General features: G+C 45.3%; 2 protein-coding genes across 9 annotated transcripts in view; one reads left to right on the top strand and one right to left on the bottom strand.

Moving 5' to 3' along the window:
• Window positions 1-1987: 1987 nt before the first annotated feature.
• Window positions 1988-15021, bottom strand: GTF3C4 (general transcription factor IIIC subunit 4). 4 transcript variants are annotated; one of them, XR_005829643.1, is made up of 7 exons: window positions 14676-15021; window positions 12049-13869; window positions 10087-10217; window positions 9035-9123; window positions 7495-7947; window positions 5782-5886; window positions 1988-5527 (listed from the first exon to the last, which is right to left on the bottom strand). XR_005829643.1 is itself a non-coding variant. In XM_040606561.1 (5 exons), exons 1-5 carry the CDS (start codon window positions 15006-15008, stop codon window positions 7883-7885), a joined length of 2439 nt encoding a protein of 812 aa, XP_040462495.1. In that variant the 5' UTR covers window positions 15009-15021; the 3' UTR covers window positions 1988-7882. The 4 variants fall into 4 exon arrangements, 1 of the variants encoding a protein (XP_040462495.1); XR_005829644.1 differs by having other exon boundaries at window positions 1988-5523; window positions 5782-7947; XR_005829642.1 differs by having other exon boundaries at window positions 5782-7947.
• An 85-nt stretch (window positions 15022-15106) lies between these two features.
• Window positions 15107-24378, top strand: part of DDX31 (DEAD-box helicase 31) — a 50636-nt gene continuing 41364 nt past the window's right edge. For 2 of the 5 annotated variants that reach the window (XM_040605666.1, XM_040605667.1), the window contains exons 1-11: window positions 15107-15371; window positions 16938-17191; window positions 17386-17461; window positions 17939-17982; window positions 18436-18506; window positions 19086-19150; window positions 19992-20036; window positions 20275-20352; window positions 21610-21651; window positions 23359-23423; window positions 24244-24363. In XM_040605666.1, the coding sequence (XP_040461600.1) occupies window positions 15297-15371; window positions 16938-17191; window positions 17386-17461; window positions 17939-17982; window positions 18436-18506; window positions 19086-19150; window positions 19992-20036; window positions 20275-20352; window positions 21610-21651; window positions 23359-23423; window positions 24244-24363 (935 nt within the window). In that variant the 5' untranslated portion in view covers window positions 15107-15296. The remainder of the gene's footprint in view (window positions 15372-16937; window positions 17192-17385; window positions 17462-17938; window positions 17983-18435; window positions 18507-19085; window positions 19151-19991; window positions 20037-20274; window positions 20353-21609; window positions 21652-23358; window positions 23424-24243; window positions 24364-24378) is intronic. The other 3 variants (XR_005829571.1, XM_040605664.1, XM_040605665.1) reach the window with 3 other exon arrangements.

Genomic DNA, 24378 nt, shown 5'->3' on the forward strand with positions numbered 1-24378 from the left:
GGAATTCTGGCTTGCAGCACGGGGCTGAGGTAGAGGCTGCTCCCACGGTGCAGGGCCCAGCCACAAACCCTCGTGTAAAGCTGGGCAAGGGCATTTATAACCGTCCTACCTGTTACAAATGTGCTGTTTGGTAACCTACTTGGGCAGCTGTTTTTTATGCTATTGCTAGAAAGATAGGCTGTAGCATTCGTGCATAATTGGGAGCCCTTCTATTAATAATACATGGGAAGCTCATCTTGCTAATATCACCTTCATCTGAGTGTTCCTACTAAATATTTTGATAGATGAAATGGGTAGAGAGTTTATTTAAATACTGTTTGTACTGCAGCTAGGGTACAAAAGGAACAGTGTATCTTTAATTAGACAGGTACATCTGCTTAATTAATTTAGCTGTAAAGCCCTTTTTCCTCTTCATTCTTTCATCTATATGCGGACGCTATATTAGTTCCGCTCTGCTGGTTCCATAGAAACTGAGAAAAAGAGCTCGTCTCATTGAGATGCACTTGGCATGTCTGGGTACGGAGTCTCAGGTCAATGGTCAACCCCCAAGGGTTTGCAGCAGGCCTGAAGTGCAGAACGTAAGGGTTAGCAGAACATGCTAATACTCGTGTAGAACTCTCCCTCAGAAACAACTAAAACAATTGACACTCATTTAATTACTGTAAACGAAACAGCCCCTGCATCACTTTGCATAGTAAAGCCTGTTAATACCAAAAAGGTTCAGTGGGTGGAAGGAGGAATTAGGCTTTTATAATTGGAATGCAACACTTGAAAACCAATTTGGTAACTACGCTTGATTTTATTAGCATCTTATTCTGGCAAAACAAATGTTGAGCAATGAGAAAAACAAGGTAAAGAGGAGGTGGTAAGAACGCAGCAGGGACTGGACGTTACTTATTGTACAGCTTGCCCAGTTCCGAAATGGACATCCTTCATCACTCCGCTTCCCGAAGACGCTTTGTGGAGAGGGCTGCTTGGAGGTTGTGCTATACCCTATATATTATGCTGTTAATTACGTAGTTCAGCGACAAGATGAGTGTGTCCAACTGTTCCACAAACTTTTGTGTCCACTTGCTCCAAAGAATGGATCCCTTGGCACGCTGTGCGGGAAGGATGCTTGAGCACCCCAGGCAGGAGACCCAGCCCTCCTGCACCACCTCTGCAGTGACCCCCTGCAGCTCTGGCAGGTTTTCCCTGCCGCCTCCTTTGGTTTCTCAGCTTTCCCCGAGGGGCATGCGTGCCACTCGGTGCGGTGCCAGCGCAGAGCCCTCAGGCGTAGTCGGTGGTGCCACCGTCCACTCACAAGGTGCTGTAGCAATGGAAGTGCCAGCCACGCACGTCTGCAGGTCCGTCCAGTTTGGTTTGGAGCAAAGGCAGCTTGGCAGGGGCTGGCGCCCCCAGTCCCGCTTCCCAGAGCGGCCCAGTTGATCTTAAGTAGGAGCAAACTGTGATTCTGACCCTGTCACCGTCCGTCTGTGTCGCAGCTGCCAAAACTGAACCTGGAAGGTGCCTCTTGTCCTACACGGCGCATGCAGCAAACTGCCTATTCCCCTCTGCGAGCCGGTGCTCCCGGGCTGTTCTCATCTTCGTGCGACAAGAATTGTTTGACTCTATGGAAGAAAAGAAAAGGTGATGTCAGGCCCCTCCCGTCGAAGAAAGTTGGTGCTTTAGGATTGTTTTCTGGAGCTGGAGGGGTGCAGCGCGGCGGTTCGGGAGGCTGGGGAAAAGAGGGGCTGAACCACCCCCGGCGAGAAGGGCATGGTGGTGTGGCTGAAGGGCACAATCAGGCTCCGGGTCCTCGCCCGGGCTTTGTCACCCGTGTTCTGTGACAGCGGCCGCAGGAAGATTGTTATTATCAAGTTGGTTTTTTAAGTGTGAAGTCTTACATTGAAGGGCTGGGTAGTTAAGCACGCTGCTTTTTCTTGCCAGTCTCAGCTCGCGGCACCCCCTGTCCCTCCCAGGAATTCAGTCCCTTAAAATACAGATGTTACATACAAGGATTTTATTTATTTATTTTGAATAAAAAAAGGAGCAGGATTACAATGCTACCGTCGCAGTATACAAAACATCCATCCAGGTTTGCTTCACGTTTACAAAATGTGCCATATAGACAGCATCAATATTCACAGCAACTTTGTCAGATCCTCCCATGAACTAAGTCTCAAAGGAAAAATCCAGAAACTAAAGATTAAAACTAAACTTTGCTTTTCGTTCAGCCTGGGAACGGCACGGTCGGCCTGATATGACACTCCAGAACAGAATTAAAGTAGTACAGAGAGATCAACTAGATTAGTGGAGCAATTAAACTCTCCTCTGAACAGTTCCATTTGGACGGCTCTTGGGTTTTCCCTTTCCAGGGCTGGCCTCCGAGCTCCATGTTAAATAACACCGCGGGGCTGGCACAGCCCTGTAACTCCTGCTGGAGGCTCTCGGCAGCATGCGAGTCCTCCTGGGACAAAGGTGCTCCCAGCAGTCACATTTGGGTCGGTTCAGCCGCAGCCTAGGACAGCACAGGGAATTACTCCACTGTAGTTAATGCTACTAAGTACCCTGTGTGCCGGCTGCATTGCGGCGATGAGGACTGTCACCCACGCGGGCAGCTGTGGCACTCCCGAGGGTGCCACCTGGATTATGGCGGGGCAGCAGTGTCCCAGGTCTTTTGAACAAAGGGTGCTAAAAATGGAGTTAGCATTGAAAATAGCGATGGAGTAAGAAAATTCCAGCTGGCACCAAGGGTCTGGGAATGTCTCCAGTGTAAAGTATGAGTTAGAACAGAGTACAGCCAAAGATCAGCACAGACAGATTAAAGTGAGAATATGTACACAAGGCCCTCCTCTGTCAGAAGTGAAAACTAAAGCTCTGTGAGCACTGCGGTACATTCATAGTAACCTCTGTGAGCTGTAGAAAACTATCCTGGATTAAGAACTTCCCTGAGAAGGCTCAGCTCCATCTTGTTAAGATTCCCGCACGCTGGAGAGGCAGGACACGGCTCCAGCTGAACAGAGCCAAGCTCGACTTGTCCTTGTTTACCCAGGTGGAGGGGAACAGAAGCAGCTTTCCAAGCAGGTGGTGCAAGGGAGCTGTAAGCTGGCAGGCGTCTCCGCACAGGCGTTTGTCCCAGTTCTGGTTAAAGACCAAAGCCCACCCCTTTCGATGCAATTCCGATAACCAGCGTAATTTGTGAGTTTACAGGCCTGATGCAGAAAGCCTCAAAAGGAATACAAGAGGGGGATGAAGACAGACGTATCGGTAACTACTGTGAGCATTTTGCTTTTTATTTACTGAGAACTTGTAAACTCCTTCTTCCAGTTAAATGCTTATTATAAAACTGACTTTTGCCGTGACTACCACCACTTTGAGGCCAAGACTGCTATTGCCCATCCTTCCCGCTGCAAAAATATGAATGAGTGCTCTGCAGTGTAACAGATTTTGAAGTTTAAAGTATTGAACTGCTACTAACTACACTGTTATAAGGTGACTGCCAGAAAGAATCCAATAAATGGCATGAACTAGGTTGTAAAATGCCAACAAGCACTTGATCCTGACTGATGGCAGGGGGCAGACACGTGGGGGGCTCTCGCCGCTGTACCCAGCCCCACTCACGCAGGAAGGCAGACGAGAGAGAACCAAGAGGCAACTTCCTCTTCTGCAGCCACCGTCCTGCCCCTGGGAGAGAACTGGTGGTCGACACATCTAACTGGCCTCGCGAGTCTGTCTCAGGCACCAAGTTTAGCTGCTGCCCAAAGAGTGGCACCTTCAGCAATTAACCCCGACCTGCTCCATGGTGAGGGTGAGGAGGAGCAGGGATGGGCTCTCTGCCTCACTGGCTCTGATGTCATTACCTGTAGGTGGCAACTGAGACCCCAGCAGCTGTGCCCACGAGGCTGCCCACAGCTTCACAAGCTGGGCACATCGTAAAGGGTGGGCTCTGTACCCGAGAAATTAAAACTTGTACAAAGAAGTCTCCTGTAAATGTTAGTTTAGGGCATAACAGTACAAGTGTGATTTGTTAGCTTTTAACTAGGACTATAAACGTTTGCATTCAGTTCTTTTATGTCAAGAAACCCTTAATGAGGATAGAATAAATGGTGTTATGCTGCCCATAATCACTGATGATACATTAGCCAGTGGAGAACCTGCTAAGTTTAAGGAAATTGGGGAAGTATTTAATGCCTGTATGTATGCATTAGCAACTGTAGTGTTTTCTCTCTAGAAATACACAGTAGGATTAATAGGATGGGGGAACACGGCAAAGAAAAGGATGATTGAATGATGGAAGTCCCCAACCCACAGCTCAATTAAGGTAAAAGGCAGCAACGAGTCCCACTGTCACCAGTTCCAGAGCAGGAGGTGTAGTCTGGAGACCCAAGACAGAGTCCTCCTGATCCCAAACTTCCACCTTCATTCAAACAATGGCAGCCAGCACCAAGGCACTCAGAAGCTGTACGGTCCAGAGCTGTTCCGTGTACCTATCGAACCTGGCCTGGCCTGGATTTCTTCATCCCAGTGGAGGAGGGATAAACTGGTTATCAGCACGAGTAGCAAATCTTAAAAGCTATCAGAAGGTACTTATCAAGGACAATGACACATTAGCTTCAGACACAGAACACATCATCTCTGCTTATTAATTCTCAGATGCAAGAGCAAGTACCGCAATCTTTTTTAAAAAAAAAAAAAGCAGCAGCACTTCAAGAACCGCTTAGTCTCTGCTGGAGCATTATTCTTCCTCTGGAGATGAGGCACCATAAACTGCCACGGCATTCACCACCAAACGGCAAAGGAGTTGAGGAGAGCCTTCAACTAGTCACTTGATTATGATCTTGCAAAACTCAGGGCAAAAACTTAGTGAAATGAACTCTGATTTTGTGGGATTTCCTCTTTGAATACTTATCTTGGTGTCTCAGAACAGCCCGGGCCTAAATATTGGGTAGCTCCATGATGTGTTCGTTTGAGAAGTCAACTCTGTTAATGGCAAAACAGCACGAGGCTCTGGCAGCACGTGCTCGCACCTCCCTCACCTGCTGCCTTCCTCGTGTGGTACGAAGCAAGCGGTTTCTTAGGACAACGTAAGGGATAACGCATTGCAGGGCTGCTGCAGCCCCCCCGGGTCATTACCGTTCTCCAACAGGAACGGGACTGACCTCAGTGTCCCCAGAGCTGCAAGCCACAAGCCAGGGACAGACACAAGGCTTCCCAGAGGAACCTCAGCTGCCAGCGGGGCAGGAAAGTCAGGCGAGATCAGCGCCACAGGTTAAATGTTACTGCTCTGAGGCACGCTATGCTACTCAAGCCGATACTGGTTAAAGATGCACTTAGGGACCAGTGATGGTTTAAAAAACAAATTAAATCACAATACCTCTTTACCTGTTGTGAATGGGCCGGGGTGAGGAGTGAAAGCTTTGTGCTAAAGGATCTCCACTGGCATGCAGACAAAGCCGACAGGCATCACTGGCTTTAAAATTCCATTCTCCCAGCAGTCATAAATCAGGTTAAATAAACTGGCAATGGTATACTGAGTATCTACTGCCTTGAAAGACAAGGAAAATAAACATTAATGCTGCAACATTAATGCTAGGTGTACTAGAGCTTCTACACGTCTACAGCATTAAAACTGATTCCAGGGAAATTCAAGACAACTGCTAGAAGTAATCACCAGGAATTAATCTAATGATACCATGCTGATCCTTTTGGTCAGCCAGACTTAAAGCAGATCAGGATATCATTATGGTTTCTAAGCCAGAATCAAAGAAATGTTCTCTGACTTTCTTTAAAAGCACTTACACGTGGTTCTGGAGAGTGCTCTCAGCTTTTCCGCAGTCAGGTGAATCTCTCACTGGTGAACTGGTCAAGGACTTGCAGCTTCCACTTAGAATGTTTTCTCTACCACTGTGAATAAACCTTCTGTTCAGCTCTTACTGAAAATTGATGTCCTGTTCCCCCCCAAACCCCATCAGCACTGGGAATGAGAAGATAAAAGCTGCCCCAGGTACAGCACCTGGCCCCAAACTATGCACGCGTTAAGTGTCGAGGCTCCTGTTTGTTTTACTAGATACTATCACAATCTAAATTTTCTTTCTTTGCAGATACACTGAAGTAATTTCAATTTTCAATGCACAGCAATAAAAAACTAAACATTTCTTTAATACAATTATGGTATCACTTCCAAGGATATTTACAAACAAGGCTAATTATTTTACAGATGAATGTGCTTCTGCTGTTCTAGGCTGCTATATTAATATTATTCTCTGCCAAAGCACTATCATGCTTAATGCATGAAACACTGAATAGTAAGGACAGCTGACTTCTTTTAACATTAGCTGAAAAAAATTTGCTCCTACTAAAAATCAAGGAATGTTAAGAAAATATGCATAGTCATCGAATCAAGGAAGCGTAAGCACCAACCCACACATGCATTGCTGGAGACTGATACCATCAGGACAATTCCTTGATTTCTCAAATAGCTATATAGCACTTCACACACAATTAGAAGTGTCATGAATCACAAACAGGGCAACACATCTGAGTGTCTAGATCGGTACTCCGAAGAATGTAAATACATAAACTTTGGATTATTTGACAAGTTAACAAGACAAACTGTACCAAGTAACTATACACATTTTGGAGGTATTATTCCTCTAACACTGCATAGGAAGTTGAAAAGGATTCTTCTGCTCCCCAGAGGAACTAGATGCCAAAGAGAGAAACATGTTTTTTCTGATAGGACAGAAGGCAGAATAAATTTCTGGGCTCGCCATGCTACACCACTGGCGTATTTCTGAATTTCTTGATGAGAACGTCAGGGTTATACAAGAATAGATTCACCAGACCCCACGACCACCTGTGGAAACCATGTTAGCCATAGTGGTGTTTGGGTTTGGGATGCTTTGTCTGAGCTGTTATTATGGAAAGAGAAACTGTCAGCTGGGAGTGATTAATTCGGTGTCAAATTCTGTAAAACACCATTACTGTAGGAGGGAGACTCTCTATTCAGTTGAAGATAGGGGAAATGGCTCATGGTTTTGGTAACCGAGTTACACTGGAAAAGATGATTCCTGTTGGTAGAGGCTTAAGTGAAACAAAAGGCTTATATGTTGGCAAAAGCTAGGAAGTAGAACAGTTCAGAAAAAGAAAGAGGGGCAGAAGACTTAGGAGCATTGGACATTATATATATATTAGTGTTCAATCTAATTGCTATTAGTTTAATAATTATTACATATAAAAATTCTTCTTAACGATCCATATTTGACCCAGGCAGCCAGTATTACCCCTCTGACTGCGATACCGTTAGAACAGTTAATAGGCAGTTATTCTTCTAGACTTTAAGTGAAACTAATATAAAGGCCAATTTCTTTCCTGTGGCTAACCGGCAGACGCTTTACTCTGCAAGAAGGTAGAACCACAAATTATTCTGATAGTTTTAACATTCTGCAGCAAGTGCCAGTGCTTATTAAAAAGCAAATGAGAGCACTACAAGCTGAAGCCTTCTCTACCCACCAAGACCATTCAAGAGGCAGCTCCGCTGTTCCCATCCCTGCTTTTGGGAAATCACACAGCTGTCAGGCAGAAAGGACAGCTCACACCGCGTGCTTAAGACTTCAGTTCCTTTTCAGTACAAGGAAGCGTGTCCAGCTGTTCATGCTTCAACGGGGTGCATTTCCATACTGCTTTATAAACTCGCTCTTGCAGATGTACTCCTGTTTCTGGAGCATGGAACGGGCTCTGGCCTTAAGAAGTTTCTAGAACCACCGGTGTTCTATTTACAGGGCCGTGGACAATGTCTTCCCCCTCCAGTAAAGTCTGTATTCCTGTGCTCTGTGTCCTTTGAGACTGAAGGGAGCTTATGCAGTAGAGAAAATACTTTCAACCTTTACATAGCTGTTCTCTAGAACACAGGAGAATCACAGAACGTGCAAGGTCCTTGCAATAACCTCTTGATCCATTCAGGATCTGTAAATAAGAAAACAAGTTGTTTAAAGCTGGGGGCAGAGATGAACACAGGAATGATGCCCAAGATGGTCAAACCCCGAGACTGTTTGTATATGTTCACCATGCAGCATTAACTAAGAATTCAGAGGAATCCAACTCCATTCCTGCCTTGAACTTTCAAGTAATGCCAGTTTAACTTCCACTTCAGTAGGAGACATAATTAAGGTGAAACAGTGCATGCTATATCATTACATACTCATTTTATTTCTTTTTTCCTATGTAGCTGTTCAGATATCATCACCATGCTAAAATGTAGTGTTCTCATTTTCTTAAATGAAATTAGATCTTCTGCATAATGGAGTTCTTTGTTCCCGTTTCTTTGTCGCTCTCCAATATAAGGAAATTAAGTTTACAGCCTCTCTCTACAGAGGTTTAAGCTGCGTAGTTGATCCTTAGTGCTGACTGGAATACCCACATACTATAGGGAGAGGAAAAGTATCACCTACACGTTAAGGCAAACTGTTAGAGAGTACACCATGGGTTTTTTAAAGTGTACTGGTTGGGAAGAAAAAAATTTTCTTGCACAGCTTGTCCTTCCTCACATTCTGAAAATGCAAAGCCAAAAGGTTGACTGGCCCCTGCCGCCTGCCATTATTGCCTCTGAACGACGTACTCACGGCAGGTCTGGGGCCGAAGCCAGCAAGGTGCCAACTGTTTCTTAACCTGTGCTGGATCAATACCGCCTGCACCGAAATGGAATGTCAAAGACCTTCAGCTCCTGCAGATCTGGATGCTAACAGATTCAACCGGAATATAAACGAACCATTGTAGCATTCCAGCACAGATTATGTGTTTTGCCAGCTCCCATTAAAAATGCAGTATTTATAAAAACGCAGTATTTATAAATGAACTTCTGCAGTCACTATTTTGTAGTTAACGTATGCCACTAATGCATGGACAACAACAGGACTCTGTGAAGCACAGGGTACCGGTACTTCACATGATAACTGCCTCAAAGAGAAAGGTCAGTGAAACTAATTCAAGTCATTTTGCAGATAAAACTTAAGAATACATAACCCTGCCTTTTTTGGCCATGGGAACAGTTTACCTTCTGGGGTTGGATGCCGTGCAATGCTGTCATGAAGCAAACACCTCCTGTATACCAAACTCTGGCAGGACTGGTAGGTTAGAAAGCACCTGTGAAAGGACAAATAGTTTTATCAAGAGGCTTGGGGTTGTATTGTTTTGTTTTGCAACCTGCTGTTAAGCCCTGACTGGAGGCTGGGTTCTGTTCCCAACAGACCTTGCTTTCTGAGAGTAAGGGCAGTAATGAACCACATTAAACATGAAAATTAATAATTTATTAATTCAGGTAAATGAAACTGTGCTAGCGTACCCAATTACATATGGTCACAAAAAAGAAAAAGGCCAAAAATCAATAATACCATTGAAAAAAAGTTTCAGCGTTGGCCAAAAAATTTTAGCATATAGTAGAAGAGGTGAAAAGCTTGAGAGTCAATGCACAGGGGAAGATCCACAGTGTCTTTAAGGCAATGACTCTTTAGCCAAGCTAGCATGTAGTACCTGTTAGGCAAAGGTTTTTCTTTGTGGCAGACTACTGACTGGCCAAGTCTGCAGGGACAATCATCATGTACTCAACACATTGATTTTGGAAGATTTCCTTTTCTAGATGTTCCAGATCTTGTCTGATTTCTCAGTGTGGCTGTTTCCAATAATATTTTGTTAAATTACTTTGTTTTCAAATGCTTTGGTAGCTAAAACAAACGCTCCTTCCTGTGCTGTTCCAAAGGATGACTTGTGCTTTATTTCCCCTCACCTACTTTCTCCCTGCCCCCGTCCTCCCCCTACTTGAAGGAAAAAAGGTAAAATGATCAAAATCTTAAATTTTGATATATCTGTTTATATTTGATTTTTTGATAAAGTTATTTATTTATTTAAAAAACAGTGTACTGGCAGGAGAACCAAATCCAGTCTACAATGTCTACAAGTTAACTGCCAGCAAAAATCGCAATTAACTGCAGCATGGATAAAACATGCTTCATGACTTTTTACTCCAACACTAGGAAGTGTTTTAAGTTAGCTATTTAAATATGGTTAAATTACCCAAAGGGCAGCAAAAACTCTTTAAGACCCAATTACCTGAGCCAAATATGTCCGTTGGAGCAGACCGCCTGTTTGCGATCGGTGAACGGCAGGATCTCTTTACACAAGCTGCAGTGCTCTGGAAAAGTCTGTTTGTTCATTTTCTTTAAGATATGCCCAATCAGCACCTGGGAATACACAGCAGTCAGCATTGTGCACAGCAAGGCAGCTGCCTACTGAAAGGTGGAAACATTCTTGGGATACTGAGATTTCAGAATATGATACAGGGTGCAAAGATCTATGCTCACTGAATTCCAAGAAATAAAAGTGTAAGAAATAAATACCTTGATAGTTATTAATTTATTATCATTTTATTGTTACCTCCTAAAGATTTCTGTCCCGCAGTAAAGGGATACAGAACTTATGAGCAATACTGTTATGGTAAGCTACTGGCAAATTGTAAAAGCACTGAAGAAATTGGTATCACACCACTTTAGAGGATGCCACTGACCATTACAGCAATGCTTTTTCTCATGCCTCTCACAATGCATGTGCTAAAAAACGATCTCCTGTTCCAAATTACCTGGATGCGTTCTTCAGCAGTCATCTTAGAGCAAACATAATGCTTATAGTAGAACACTGATGTGATCAAATTTGTCTTTGACATTCCAATAGATATAAAACACATCCCAAGGACCTTTAAAATGTGACAGCAAACTGAAGAGGTAAACCAGAATTTGGAAGCCAGCTTTTAATAGCTATAAAAAGAAGAATCTTGTTTAAAAGATACAAAAAGCAACTCCTCCAACCTTCAATTCATAGTAACTGGATGCTGGAAAAACACAGTTCTGCCAGAATACTTTCCTAGTGAACTACTGATGGCCACACCGTGTGGCCTTCTTGCTTCCAAGACCAGCAGAGAGGCCACACGACATCAGTAATGGAAGCGTGCTTCCTTCCTCTGTCTTTCTGGATGCAACGTAAAGGTTGATTTTTAGAGTTCAAGTGATTTAAGGACTTAGGTACTGAAAAGACCTGTCCTCTGCTCATACAAAGAGATACAGTCTGAGACATTCTTGTCATCGCGCCTTAGGAGCGGAGAGGCTGATGGTAGTGTTCCCGCTGAAGCTTCCTTTGTCTGACATCTATATCCCGAAAACTTCACTGCCCAGCGCAAGGTTCACTGATCCCTTATGTCCTGCCACAAATGCTTACTCTACACGTTGCAGTAGTCAGGATACTGTCCTTGCAGTTATGCTTTTGTTTTGGTAGGGAGTATTGCAAGCGTGGGAAGAGTTCCTATCACGGCCAAGCATTCAATTATGGTTATTTATTGTAGTTGAATAAATGCAAGGATGCCTGAAGGTTCAGGCCATGTATGTCATAACAAAGACGTTCAGTCAGCTTGGTTAATTGGAAGCCCTGCATGAAGGTCTGAATCACTGGATTTAACTCCTGACCACCACCCCCTTCCAAACCTTTGGAACTGATCTGTCCACTGAAGGTGCACGGAGTAATGACAAGACCTGAGCTACCACCTGAACAGTCCCAGTACTTTCAATTATAAATACTTCAAGAAGTGATACTGCAAGTCTTAAAATTAGAACTGCAGACACAACTGACTAGAAGAAATACCTCCTAAGTTTAGTTTGGGAGAGATGAGAGATTAAATGAGCTTAGCCATTTAAACAAACATCCCTCTCCATCAGTACATGTTCTAAACCGACCAACAGCAGCAGAATGACCACAGTCCTCTCCCTTTTTCTGCAGAAACTCAGGCATGCTCATTCTTTATTGTCCCTGATCCAGATTTCAAGATCTGTATTTATGTTCCCTCCTACTCCTTCATTTCAAGGAAGGACACCTTAAGCTGTATGCTCTACAGAAGCTGACTGGCAAGGATGACATGATCGCGGTTCTCTTTCCCACCCCAAAGTTGTATTTTCATTTAAGGATACAGAGGGGAGAGAAAGAAGAAACTTGTAACACCAAACCCCCGGAGCATAGAGGTGCACTTACGCGTGCTGTTCTGTCATCATAGCCATCATCGGACATTAAGAAGTCACAGACTCCTCTGGTGGGAATACTGGTGTTTTCTGTAATCCATGTGTGTAGATAAACTTCTCCCAACACCCGTTTCATGTGTTCTCGTGTCAAATGCATTTCTACTGCCTCAATTTGAGCCTGTATCTCAAGGAGCTTTTCTTCCATTGGCTCACGGCCTCCTATGTCACTTGACTGAGGAAGAGAATCATCTGCAGTGTCATCTATGTCCATACCTTTGCCCGTGTCACATAGGCTCTGCTTGCTGGCTTGTTTAGAAGTTCCTTCCTCTTGATCATCTTCAGTGCTGCCCATCCCAGGGGAATCCGATATCAAGATTTTTGCATCCTCGTGTGAAGGCCTCCACATGACCTCTGAGGGAGCTTTCTGCATCGACTGGTACAAAATCCTTAGGAGAAATAGCTTAAACCGCCAGAAGTAAGTAGAACCACAGCTCTCAATCTTTTTATCCAGCGCTTCCTGTAAGAATTGAGGAATATGTTTATCCTTCAAAATTTTCCAGCGTACAAGATCGGTCAAGTCCACTTGCCGGAAAAGGTTCTGAACAGAAGATTCCAAGAGCTGCGCAGCTGCCTCCTCAAAAGTCTTAAGGGTTACAAACTGCACTTGGTAGTTTTTGTTAACTGGGTGCAGACCGTTAGTCATGCCCTCTGTCGTAATAACTGCCAAGTACGCACCGCACGGGCTAACGGCTATTCCGTGAGTCCTGACAGAGCCAAACACTTCCGAGAGCTTAATCAGCTGGTGCTCAAACTTTAAAGCAACGTCTGTGAATATTGGAATCAGCTGCCTTACCTTCCCGTCACTGGAGCACGTATACACTGTGCCGTTCTGTTTATCTGCAGTCATAGACACAATCGGCAACGCATGAAGCCCTGTCACGTGGGAATTATGGACATTCAGACCAGCTTTGGATATCAACAGGAGACACCAAAACACGTAAGCTCCTCTTGCAGCCACCACCAAGCTGCAACTACATTTCTGGTAGGGGTGGTAAAGAGGAATACATTTGATACTATGCACGGGTAACTGGTCCATTTCTTGCCATAAGACTACGGGTTGTCTCAGTGTAAAGTAGCCTTTGACTGCTTTTAGATTGACAGGAAGGATCTTAACCGGTCCAAAAGCGCTCCCTACAATAAGTCCGCTCATCTTTCGGTTGTTATGTTCATATTCCCACCAAGACAACACGCTTGGGGAATTTATTCCGGACTCTATGGTATTGCAAGAAGTAATTGATTCCTTACCCAGAAATGGAAGCTGGAACTGCCAAATGGCAATGTTACCGTTTTCAAAGAGTACTGCTAAGAGCACGCTACCGACATCCCGGCATTCATTGTTGTGTTTAACCTGCTGAGTGGTGCAAATGCCTGACCACTCCATGCGCACTGGAGTCTGCATGCTGTGCCGCCGCTGAAATTCCGAGAAGTCTCCTAGTTCTCCCCTGGGAGTGTCAGCCTTAGAAAGTTTGTAACTGGCTTCGCACAGACGCTCCCCATAGATTTCTGTCAGGTCCACCAGCTGCACCCACTGCAGCCTGTTGAGGTTTGCGTGGATGGTCAGTCGATTGTCCATGGTTAAAGCGGCAAGCAGGCACCTTCCATTTGCGTCGCAGCCCAGCGGTGACCAGCTGGAATACTTGAATCCTCGCATAGGCGGCAGCGACTTCCCCTCAGGATTGAATACTCGATCCAGCATAAAAGTTTGGCTAACCGTCGGATCCACTGAACTTGCAAACTTCTCCTTACATTCGGCTACCTCCTTTTTTGGACCAACCTAAAAGATAACAAAAAGAACTTTTAAAGCAATTGTAGAACTTTGTTTTAGGAAGACTTCCCTGGAATTAACTCCCATTTGAAACAGAGCATCCCCTATCAGCACCTGTATCACACTATCCAATGGTTAATTAACATCGCTCTTAAAGACTTGAGCTTCACTGTTGGCTTGAATCTGGATAGTTTTGACTGTCAGCTATTGAATCTTTTGTCTGCTGAATCAGTGAGCCTGTTTTCATGTGTCTGTTTCAAGCGTGTACATGGCATAACACTCAAACTGCGAAGCACTCTGTTGCAGCTCAAGTTATTCCATATTCTCAGCATGGTCTGGGGGGAAAAAATTCAGATCTGCGACAACAGAATTATTATTTAATGAGATGTTCACCCAGACCCGTTGCCCCTCCGTGCTATGCAGCGTTAAAATGTCAGCTGCACCCCTGAAGCCCAAAGCAGCCCCTGCTGCAAAAATCTTTCTGCTTAGGGAGCAAAACAGGAAAGATTTCTACTTTGGAATCTTTGTCCTCGGAATACTGGATCCCGAGTGATCCTTAGGAAACCCGGTATGCTTCAGGATCCCTGAAATCCGCTGGGTGCCGGGATACATCCCACCCCAGCACTCCGGGGCTGCCGCTGGGCATTTCACTTCCAGACCCACCGAGGCAGCAAGTGCTGCCCGCGCTGCGGTCGGCTGTGCGCGGGGGGGGGCCCGCAGCTGTCCCACCGCCCGGGGGCGCGGATCGGGGGCACCAGGGCCTGCCGGTCCCTGCCGCCGCGGGGGGCCGGGCCGGGCCGTACCGGGCCGCTCACCTTGAGGAGGCATGCGGCGGCGGGGGCGGGCACGGCCGTGCGGTGGATGACCATCTCCTGCCCGCCGCTGTGCACGTCGCTGAGCTGCTCCAGCACGGCGATGCTGCGGGCCGTGCTCACCGACACCCGGTGGTCCTCCGACCAGGCCAGCGGCTCCAGCCCGCTGACGCCGTGCTGCAGCCGCACCGCCGGCTCCCGCCGCACCGCCGTCAGCCGGAACCCGGCGCTGGGCGCCGCCGCCGCCGCCTCCTCCACCAGCGAGTCGAGCCCCAGCGGCGGCTCCTCCTCCCCCGCCGCCAGCGAGGGGCTGCCCCCGCGCTCCGCCGCCGCCATCTTACCGCCGCCGCTCGGGCCGCTCGGGCCGCCCCGCGCATGCGCCGCCGCCGCGCCGAAGCCCCCGGCCGCCCCGGCGGGGCTGCCCCGCCGCTGCCTGCGCCGCCCCGCGGGCCCGGCGCCGCGGCTGGAAGGGTCGGGGCCCCCCTCGCCGGGTCCCTGCAGCGGGGGGCCCGGGCCAACAGCCGTGCTCGTGCGAGGGGGCCCCTCCGCCTCCCTTCCGCCCTCACGGGCTGGGCCCGGCCCGAGGGGCGGCCCCGGGGCCCTGCGGGAGGCGGCGGGGGGGCCATGGCGGCGGCCGGGCCGCTGCTGCTCAACCTGCGCTCGGCGCCGCGGGGACGCGGGCCCGCTGCCGCCAGCCGGGTAGGTGCGGGCCGGGCCGGGTCAGCCCAGCCCAGCCCTCACGGCCGGCGCTCTGCCGGGAGCCGGGGAGCCGCTGCGGGCCGGGACCGCGGCTCTGGGCCTGGGGGGGACACGGGCCGGGGCTTGGGGCGGGGAGGCACGGACCGGGGAGGCACGGACCGGGGCCTGGGGCGGGGGGGGTGAGACGGGCCGGGGCTGGCGCCTGGGGGGGGCACGGGCCGGGGGCTGGCCCGGGGGGTACGTGCTCAGCGGGGCGGGGGGAGCCAACCTGCGAAAAGTTATTAAATGGAGACTTTGGTTCGGCTCCCCCCGAGATGGGCCCGGTACCTGCGTAGGGGCCTGCGCCCCCGCGGTGGCGGCTGTGAGGGGCGAGCTGGGCTGGGCTGGGCTGCGCTTCTGTGTGCTGAGGGGGGCCCTGCGCCCCCCTTGTGCCTTCCGAGGGAGGGGGCTGCCTCTAGGGGAGGCTGGAAATGGGGGGGGGGGGGGGGGGGTCGTGTGGGGGAGAGCTGCTACTCAGAGGGATGCTGTGAATCCCAGGGACGACAGCTTTACTTTCCCACGTTTGAGGAAAGGAGAACAAGAATAAGTTAACTAGACATTTGTAGTTATAAAATTATTGTTGCAGGGATTCAGGGTTGTTTTGGTTATTCTTGATTTGTAAATAGTTCATAAAATATTGTGCAAAAGTATGTGAGAGGTAAGCGTTTGCCAGGATTTACCCTGGTTATATTATGACCTGGTTTCAAAATGACCACTGTCATTTTTCCAATAGTGAATTGATTTCCAGAAATGCACAGAAACAAGTGAAAAAAGCTACAGAGCTTGGAAGCGGTGTGGTTCTCGGGAGGGCACAGAAAATCAGAGTGTGCAAGTAGGAGCGCAGAAGAGAGAGAGGACAAAAACGGGGCAGGGTTGTGCTGGCATTTCACATGTTTTAGGAGTTTTGCAGTTGGGTCTGGAAAAACAATTTCATTGAAGAAAGGCTGGGGGACACTGAAGAGCTTTGGGGACCAAAGAAAGTTAGTTTTCTTTTTCACTATCCCTGGAGGGATATGAGAAGAGCAAAAGTTTAGCTTAAGATAATTGGGATATCAGTAAAGTAAACTGATTGCTGCAGAAGACGAAATAAAGAGCTCAGAAATGCTTCAAGTTGGCAGAAGCCTAAATTGGAGTGAAGTACGGGCCACCCCTCCAGCCCACAGAAGAAAGAAGCCTACGGGGATGGCTTTAATGTAATCAGGAGATTTGCAGAGCTTTTGAGATAGATTTTTGAAGTATGTTCTGCTCAGTTACTGGAGAAGCTAGATGAAAGCCTTTAGAGATGAGCACTAGATGTGACTTCAGATTTCCCTTTGTAGTTCAGAGGTCTCAGGCGCAGTGGTGAATCTGTTAAGAGCAGCAACTACATAGCTGCAAAAATTCAAACTTTGTTTCTTCAGTCATGGGGTAGGGGATTCCAAAAATAAGGGCTCTATCTGTGGGCTGATGTTTGTGCTCAACGTGATATCATGTTGTTAATTCTCAGTTGTTAATTAATTCTTGCTGTCTGGTTTGTTAATGTTAAAGCAGTCTACCGCTCTGAAAAGAAAGCTCCAGTCACCGCATGGAAACCCACCTTTGAAACGGAAATGTAAGCCATCAGTAAGCACCTTCCAGAAATGTCCTGTAGAAGCTGACATCAGGGAGAAGGGAAGTTCCTCACAGAAATCTCTTCCTAAGAAGCAGTTGACTGACAATCAAAATAAAAGCCAGAAAAGCAAACCTTCCGTTAAGACGTCCAGCCTGTTCAAAAACAACCCTGAGATCCCAGAAGTTCACAGGTAATTTAGACAAATGGGAGGAAAAAAAAACCCTTTCAATGCCTTCCAATTCAGTGTCTTGAATTCTTGCCCTTGCTTGGGCAAAGCAGTTGCTGGGTACACCTAGTTTCATTGCTGTTTACATAGAATACTGTTGTATAATTTTAAACTCACAGTGTGCTTTGTTTTGGTGTGGTTTGTTTCCCCTAACTCAGAAAAGCAGTGCGGCAAGTGCAAGAAAATGTTTTCAGTAAGGATTCTTTTAGCCAGTTGGACCTCCATCCGCATCTGGTGAGTGGCTGGAAGGCTGTGCGCTTTGAAACATGCATTTTTGGGTGGGGAGCAGGTTAGAGAGCTGAGAGATGCACCTTTATTCATGATGGCTTGGACAGGCTTGCCAGTGCTTTGCCTGATTTTACTGCAGTCTCTTAGCTCAGTGCGCTGGCTGGTGGCCTGACCCATCCCTAAACGCGCTGTCTCAGCACCCTTCACTGTTTGCAGCTGTAATACCAAAGAACCAGAGAAAACTATTCAGGAGTGTAGTATTTGAACAAGTCTGATATTTTGTGATGTACCACAATGGTGTAATTCTAATTAACTAAGAAGTATTTTGAGGACATGGGAACTTTTATATCCTGTTGTTCTGAACCAGTAATGCAGAGAACAAGCATCAGTCTTCTGGTGTTTGCTCCGTCTTGCACTACAAGAAGGAACAAAAGGAACAGTTTGACAATGAAACCTATTTACTGCTCTTTATTATCTCTCTAGATCTCCACAATAAACACAGTCCTAAAGATAAGTAGCATGACCAGGTAAGCAAATTGACATAAAACCCATGCACTTTGCTGCCCCTTAAAGCCAATGATCTGTGATTGTTTCATTATATGTAATTGGTTTGTGAAGACCACGGTACCTGTTAAGCTGTTGCATTTGCCACAGGGCCGGTTGCTTTCAAAATCTGGGATGAGAAGTAACTTGTAAGTTACACAGCAAAGTCAGTTGTCACAGCTGAAGACGGAACCTTGGCGTCCTGTGTTCTAATTTGAGACTTCAATCATAAAACATAAAATTTTTTCAGTTTATCACATCTGATGCCTATCTAGTGGCTTTCCTTAGAAATCACCTCCTCTGATCTAGCTTCACAGCAGAGACGAATGCATGGAATTTGGGGTAAACAGCTTTGAAACAGTCACTGTATGTTCAAACTTTAGGATTCTGTCCTGTGTTGCATTTGTATTTCCTAACCCGTTCCGTTTGTTATGCAGTGTTCAGAAGCAAACAATTCCTGTGCTCCTGCAAGGCAAAGATGCTCTAGTGAGATCTCAGACTGGTTCAGGTCAGTATTTAAATGCCAGTCTCCTTCCCTAGGGCGTATTAACCTGGATCCCAAATACAGAATCAAAACCTCACATTCCCAGTACAGCTCATAAAAATGATGGGCTGGGGTGCCTGGCGTGGGACTGCTGTGCAAGCTTCAGTAGTAGCGCAGCGGGGGGACTGAACATTGATGTGCAGCTGTCAGCCGTTGTGTGGGGGCCTATTCCAAGCTCGTGCTGGGGCTGCAGAGCCAGGAGGCCAGCAGAGCTCAGCAGCACAAGCTCTTACCACACAAACTGACATCCTTGCTCTACAGCAAACTATGTCTGGATGTCTGGTTTTCTTGGGTGGGTGGGGATATTTATTTAGATAGATCTTAGTGGGATATCACCACCTGTCTTTTGTTTAATTTAACCCTTCGCTGAATTGCCCGTCAGTCTTCAGTTCTGGACACTTTCTGCTTAATTAAAACTTTTCCAGACTTTGACCTCTGTTTAGGAATGGTGGAATGAATGGTTCTTTAATTTGCTGGAGTGCCATAACTGCCACGGGGGTTTTTTTTGATGGAGAATCTTCTCATTTTCTCCCTTTTAAAAAGGTAAAACTCTTGCCTATGGGATTCCACTTGTGCAGTCTTTGCAAGGAATGGAATCCAAAATAAAGGTAGGTGCAACAGAATTAAATATATTTGCCTTTGATATTAAGATTAATAAAAATAAAATACAGCTTTAATCTTGTAGTCATCAGTGTCTCTTCTTGATACAAAGATCAAGCAGGCTCTCTTCCCCTTTTATTTGTGCATGTGGCTTATGTGATTCTCCTGTACCTTGAGATACAGGTGACAGAAGAGCAGATTACACATTCCCCATTACTTCATGCAGTAGGCTGAATTGTAAATAGGCTAAATTGTCAAGTTTGGAGAAGGTGGAGTGCCAAAAGAGGCAATGGTCTGGGAGAACTGAAAACAAAGGTTACTGCCATGTCTTTAGGAGTAATAAGTTTCTAATCTTTGACATGGAGTGAGATTTGATGGTTGCTCCCAATTTGCATTATCTGGTTGACCAGAAAATGCAGCTGCAGTTCTGTCATCTCTTGTGCATTTTATGGAAAGAGATCATCCTGACTTTCCTTATGGGTTGAAATGTTTCCAGCCTGTCCTGGGTTGTTACTTTCTGCAGCTACTACCTCCAGATTGTTGCTGTGTATCAAACATGAGAATATTTCTGCATCTTGGAAATACAAGAGTGAAACAATACGCATATGGAATAAAACGTTGGGTATGACTCTGAGCAGGTTTCCAAGCAGGAAAGAGAAGGCAGTGTGCTATTGGTACTTGAAAGACTGTTGATTTTTTTAAAAGCTATGGGGTGAATACCCCAAACTGTGTACATACTTGTACTAAATTCAGAATTCGCTTTGTTGGCTAATAGCAGTTAGATGTGGAAAGTGCTCTGATTATCACTGCTACGTTCTTCTTAGTGGACCTCGTCTTCTTTGTTTGCAGCGCAGTGATGGGCCTTACGCACTCATATTAGTCCCAACAAGAGAGGTAGGTGACCTTTTTCCTTTTGATTCTGTCTGAATCTGTGTGTTTGAACACTGATCTTTAGTGTGTAGGTGTAGGTCCACCAGGGACTGTCTTAGGAAACAGGGAAACAGGGACTGTCCTTTTGCTGAGATCCTGCCCTCACAGAAAAAGCATTTGCTCTCTGGAGGCGAGTTGTTGTTCTTGTTCAGCACCATACCAAAGTAAGGAGGAAGGAATGTCTTAAATTTTCCTCATGCAGTTGGAAATAATTGTGAAGACTGGAGAAACCCTAGCTCAGTGCATGGGAGGGAGAAGCTTGCCTAGCTCACACAGAGAAGTAAGTAAAACCAATGAAATAGCTTTGTAAATGTGTAGGTTTATACAACCGTTTCATTTTTAAAGGCCTTTTTTCAAATTCATAAGTGAATGCTGAAGATGAGGCTTCCAAGAGCTGGTTTCTCCGCTGAACTCTTCTATTTGATTTGTATTATTTGCAATTGCAAAGGTGATTTCAGAGGAGATTTATCAACTGGGTTGGGTGGTTTTTTTCGTATGTCAAATGATAATAACTTCCATGGGGAGAATTGATTGCAGGTATCTAGTTTGGGGCACAATATTTTATGCAACCTGCAGTGCAATATCTCAGCTTGGTTCCGTGAAAGGAGAAAGCTCTGAAGCTATTAACATTTTTACAGCAGCAAACTTACTGCCTCTCTAGGATGCTGTATGAATACTAAGCACGTAGGAAACATGCTTGTGAGCATGTTTAAAGGGCTTCCATTGAGACTACTTACGAAGATAATTTGTAATTACAGTTGGTATTACTTTTACTTTGTATTGAAAGCAACGACCTTTCTTGAGAGCTTGGCAAGTAGTAGTATATAGCACGTGTAGTCTGAGCATTTAAAACACTTTACTCCCATAACTAAGGCCTGCTCACAGACTCCTGTGAGTGAGTTGGGGTGGCCCCATTGGCCTTCTCAGTCTTGCCACAGCAGAAATGGCTGTCAGCAACACATGAAACCCAGCAGCTAAATGCTTCCCACTGACTGGGCATTTAGGTTTGGAAGCGTGGTGTGTACCACTTCTGCTCTGACTGGGAAACCAAGAGGTGGGAAGGTCCAGTGGTATGGTCGCTCTGCGGGTCAAGTGAGGGAATAATGTGGTCTGCCCTGACTGCCAGAAGATAACTAACCTCTGAACTGCATTCCCTTTTCATAGTGGTTTTCTTCCAGAAATTACGCCATTTTCCTTTTTACTTTTCCAGCAGAGCTAAATCTTCTGTGCCTTTAGCTTGTTTTCTCCCTGGGGCATTCACAGAAGCCAGCAGAAGTCTCTGTTGTCCTGAGAGCTGGCTTGTGGAGCTGAACCAATAGAGAGGTTTTTGAACAGGTCCAAATGTAATAAAAGAAGGATTATGCAAGAGAATAAAATAATAAGCAGCTTCTAGAAGAAAAATTAAGGACATATTTAGAACTCTGATGATATACGTAACTGGATTAGCTTACAGATTTTTGAGCCAAAGGGGCTTGTAGTCCATCTTTATAGTCCAGGGACTATTTCAGAGCTCACTTTCTTTTGTTGATTTCCATAGCTTGCACTCCAAAGTTTTGATATAATGCAGAAACTACTTAAGGTAAGAATTCGGTGCTTTGTGTTCTTCTTATTCTTTGAGCCTCTTGCTGTAAGATGCTAAGCGACTTCAATTCCTGTGAATTCAACTGGATGTTTAAAGAAATCCAGCATCTGGCAAGATGTGTGGTCCTTAAAGATAAATCTGTTGGCCTTTAAGTGTGTGATTTCCCTGTGGCATGTTTTAAACTATTACGTGAACAATTAAATGATTAATTATGGCACCCTAGTTGCATGTTTTCATAAACACACGTAGTTGATTTTCACAGCATTTTGTGTTTAGAAGTACCTGCAGTTGTTTCAGTCTGAGTTATGAATGGAAACTCTCACATGACAAGTACCCTTTTACTGAAGCTAATGCTAGACAGATGGGTTTCAGATGGAGAGTAGAACTTAGTGAACCGCTTTGGCAATGGAATGGCTGGAAAACTCGAAGGCTTTGAAAATCATTAAATGATGGTGCTTTCCTTTTAATTGAAGCAGAGCATCTTACCATGGGGCTAGAAGGTATCTGAATTGTTTGTGATCCATATTCCCACTCCCTTTTCTGTTTTTTTCCTTGAAATAATAAGGCACTTTCCAAGTCTTTTAAGTGCTGCAATTGCCCAGTAAGATTTTGTTGTGTCATGCTGAGGTTTCAAGTGCTTCAGTTGTCTTCCATAGTAATTAGAAGTTATTACAAGTAGGCTTCAAAGGATGAAGTCTGGACTTGACCCCCTTTAATTTTTCTTTGTTACATATAATGTGTAGTAACCGTCAAGTCTAGTGTAAACTGTCATAGTGACCCAAAATAGGAGATTTAGATCGTGGTCGGACTGGACCTTGGAAGGGCTGGACAGCTGGAGGGTGTAATGTGATTGTGTAATTACGGAGAGAGAAAAAGGCAAGTTGAGCTGCTCCTGACACAATTACTCCAATGCCAACTTTTAGGTTATATTGCCTGGATCTTGCTTAGGCATATTCCTTATTTTCAACCTTAAAAAGAAAGTCTTTTTGTAGAAACTATGTTGTTGGAGCTTTTCTGGCAAGCAGTGACCCATGGAAACTTAAGCCTATTTACCAGTCACACATTTGTGCAATCCCCACAAGCTGTGCTCTGCTTCTGTCCTGTGTTTCCTCTTGAGTGAGGCAGTGGCACTACCATGCTTTGATTATCTCCCCTGTAAATATTGAGCAATATTGGATTCAATGAAGGATCGGACCTCATTGAAGTAAGCGGCATAAGCTCCTGCCAATATCAATGAGGCTGACATTTAATGTTCACAGACATGGTGACTGCCTGCACGTAGGTCTGTGTACATATATATAAACTTCATAGGTCCTGTGTTTTTCTTAAATTTTCCTTGGCCACAGGAAGATGCTGCTTAAAGGCAAGATAAAGAAATAGCATTGTAGCTTGTCTTTGAACATTTAGGCTACATGGGGAGAAGGAAAAGAAATACTACTCGGTGATTGGAAGTGGTGCAAAAATGATTGCATTGTGTCTTGTAGACGATGTGGGAAGCAAGTTACTTGGCTAGAACTAAAGGTGCCATTGATATGTAGCTGTGGGTGAGAGAGTGCATGTAGACTGTATCTGAGAGATCAAATCAGATGCACGCTGCTGTCAGCTCCGCTCTTTTCTCTTTTTGCCAGGAAACATTATTTTTGGATTAGGCGCTCTCTTTTTATTAGGAAGAATCTATTTTGGTCTTTGTTTTCCTTTCTGTAGCCATTTGCCTGGATTGTGCCTGGAGTGCTAATGGGGGGAGAAAAGAGAAAATCTGAAAAAGCCAGGTAGGAAGCCAACTTCCTAAATTGTGTTTTGGGTTCTTCTGCTCTATAGCGTTTTTATCTGTTACTCTTCTTTAGAGTGTTTTTCTTACTGGGAGAGAGGATTGTGAGTTGGGATCAAGCTGTGATCCCCCTGGATCTTACCCAGACACAGTGACTGGGTCAGCGGGAAGTATTCACTTCCCCCAGTTGGATCTATTTCTAAAATGTTGATGAGCCTTCTGAGAAGATGATCTCTTGTGTCAGTATTTTTTTTTTGCCTTTTCTGACAAACACCTGTATTTGCTTACTGCCGAGTGCAGTCTACAGTATTTGTTATGGGGGAAATTGCTTTCTGGAAAAGAGATTTCCTGGTGTTAAAAATCTCTTTCTTTTCCCTTTTCAAGAATTGAATTGTAAGCTGGTAATCCAAAATGGATTTTTCGTTTCTCTATATGCAGACATACACAAGAAGTTTACTCTTGACTAAAAAAAGTACTCAATTAGAAAAGAAAACCTAGTTTCGGTGTGTAGATTTATTTATTATTTTTAATTATTGATATTTTTTCCACCCATCCTTATCACTGAGTATGCCTCTGAGTGTCAGTGATGATCAAGGATAAAATTTAGCTGTGCAAGAAATTTCAGTTTTAATCAGTGAGAAAGTACTGCCTCTGCTAATTTTACCATGGACATGACTATTTGTTTCTGTAGTTTCCAGTTCCTATCTCTGGGTTCTATTCCAGAGTTACTGCTAACCTGTATGTTTTGTTTTCTTTTCTTTTTTGGTTTTGTTTTTTTTTTTTTCACTTTTTTGTGTGTTTTTTTGTTTTAATCTAAATAGATTACGTAAAGGGATAAATATCCTCATTTCAACTCCTGGTCGCCTGGTTGATCACATCAAGTCCACAGAATGTATTCATTTCCGACGCACTCAGTGGCTGATTATTGATGAAGCAGACAGGTAAACTTCCAAATG

Source organism: Falco naumanni, chromosome 9 (genome assembly GCF_017639655.2).
Source record: "Falco naumanni isolate bFalNau1 chromosome 9, bFalNau1.pat, whole genome shotgun sequence".
Taxonomy (NCBI): domain Eukaryota; kingdom Metazoa; phylum Chordata; class Aves; order Falconiformes; family Falconidae; genus Falco; species Falco naumanni.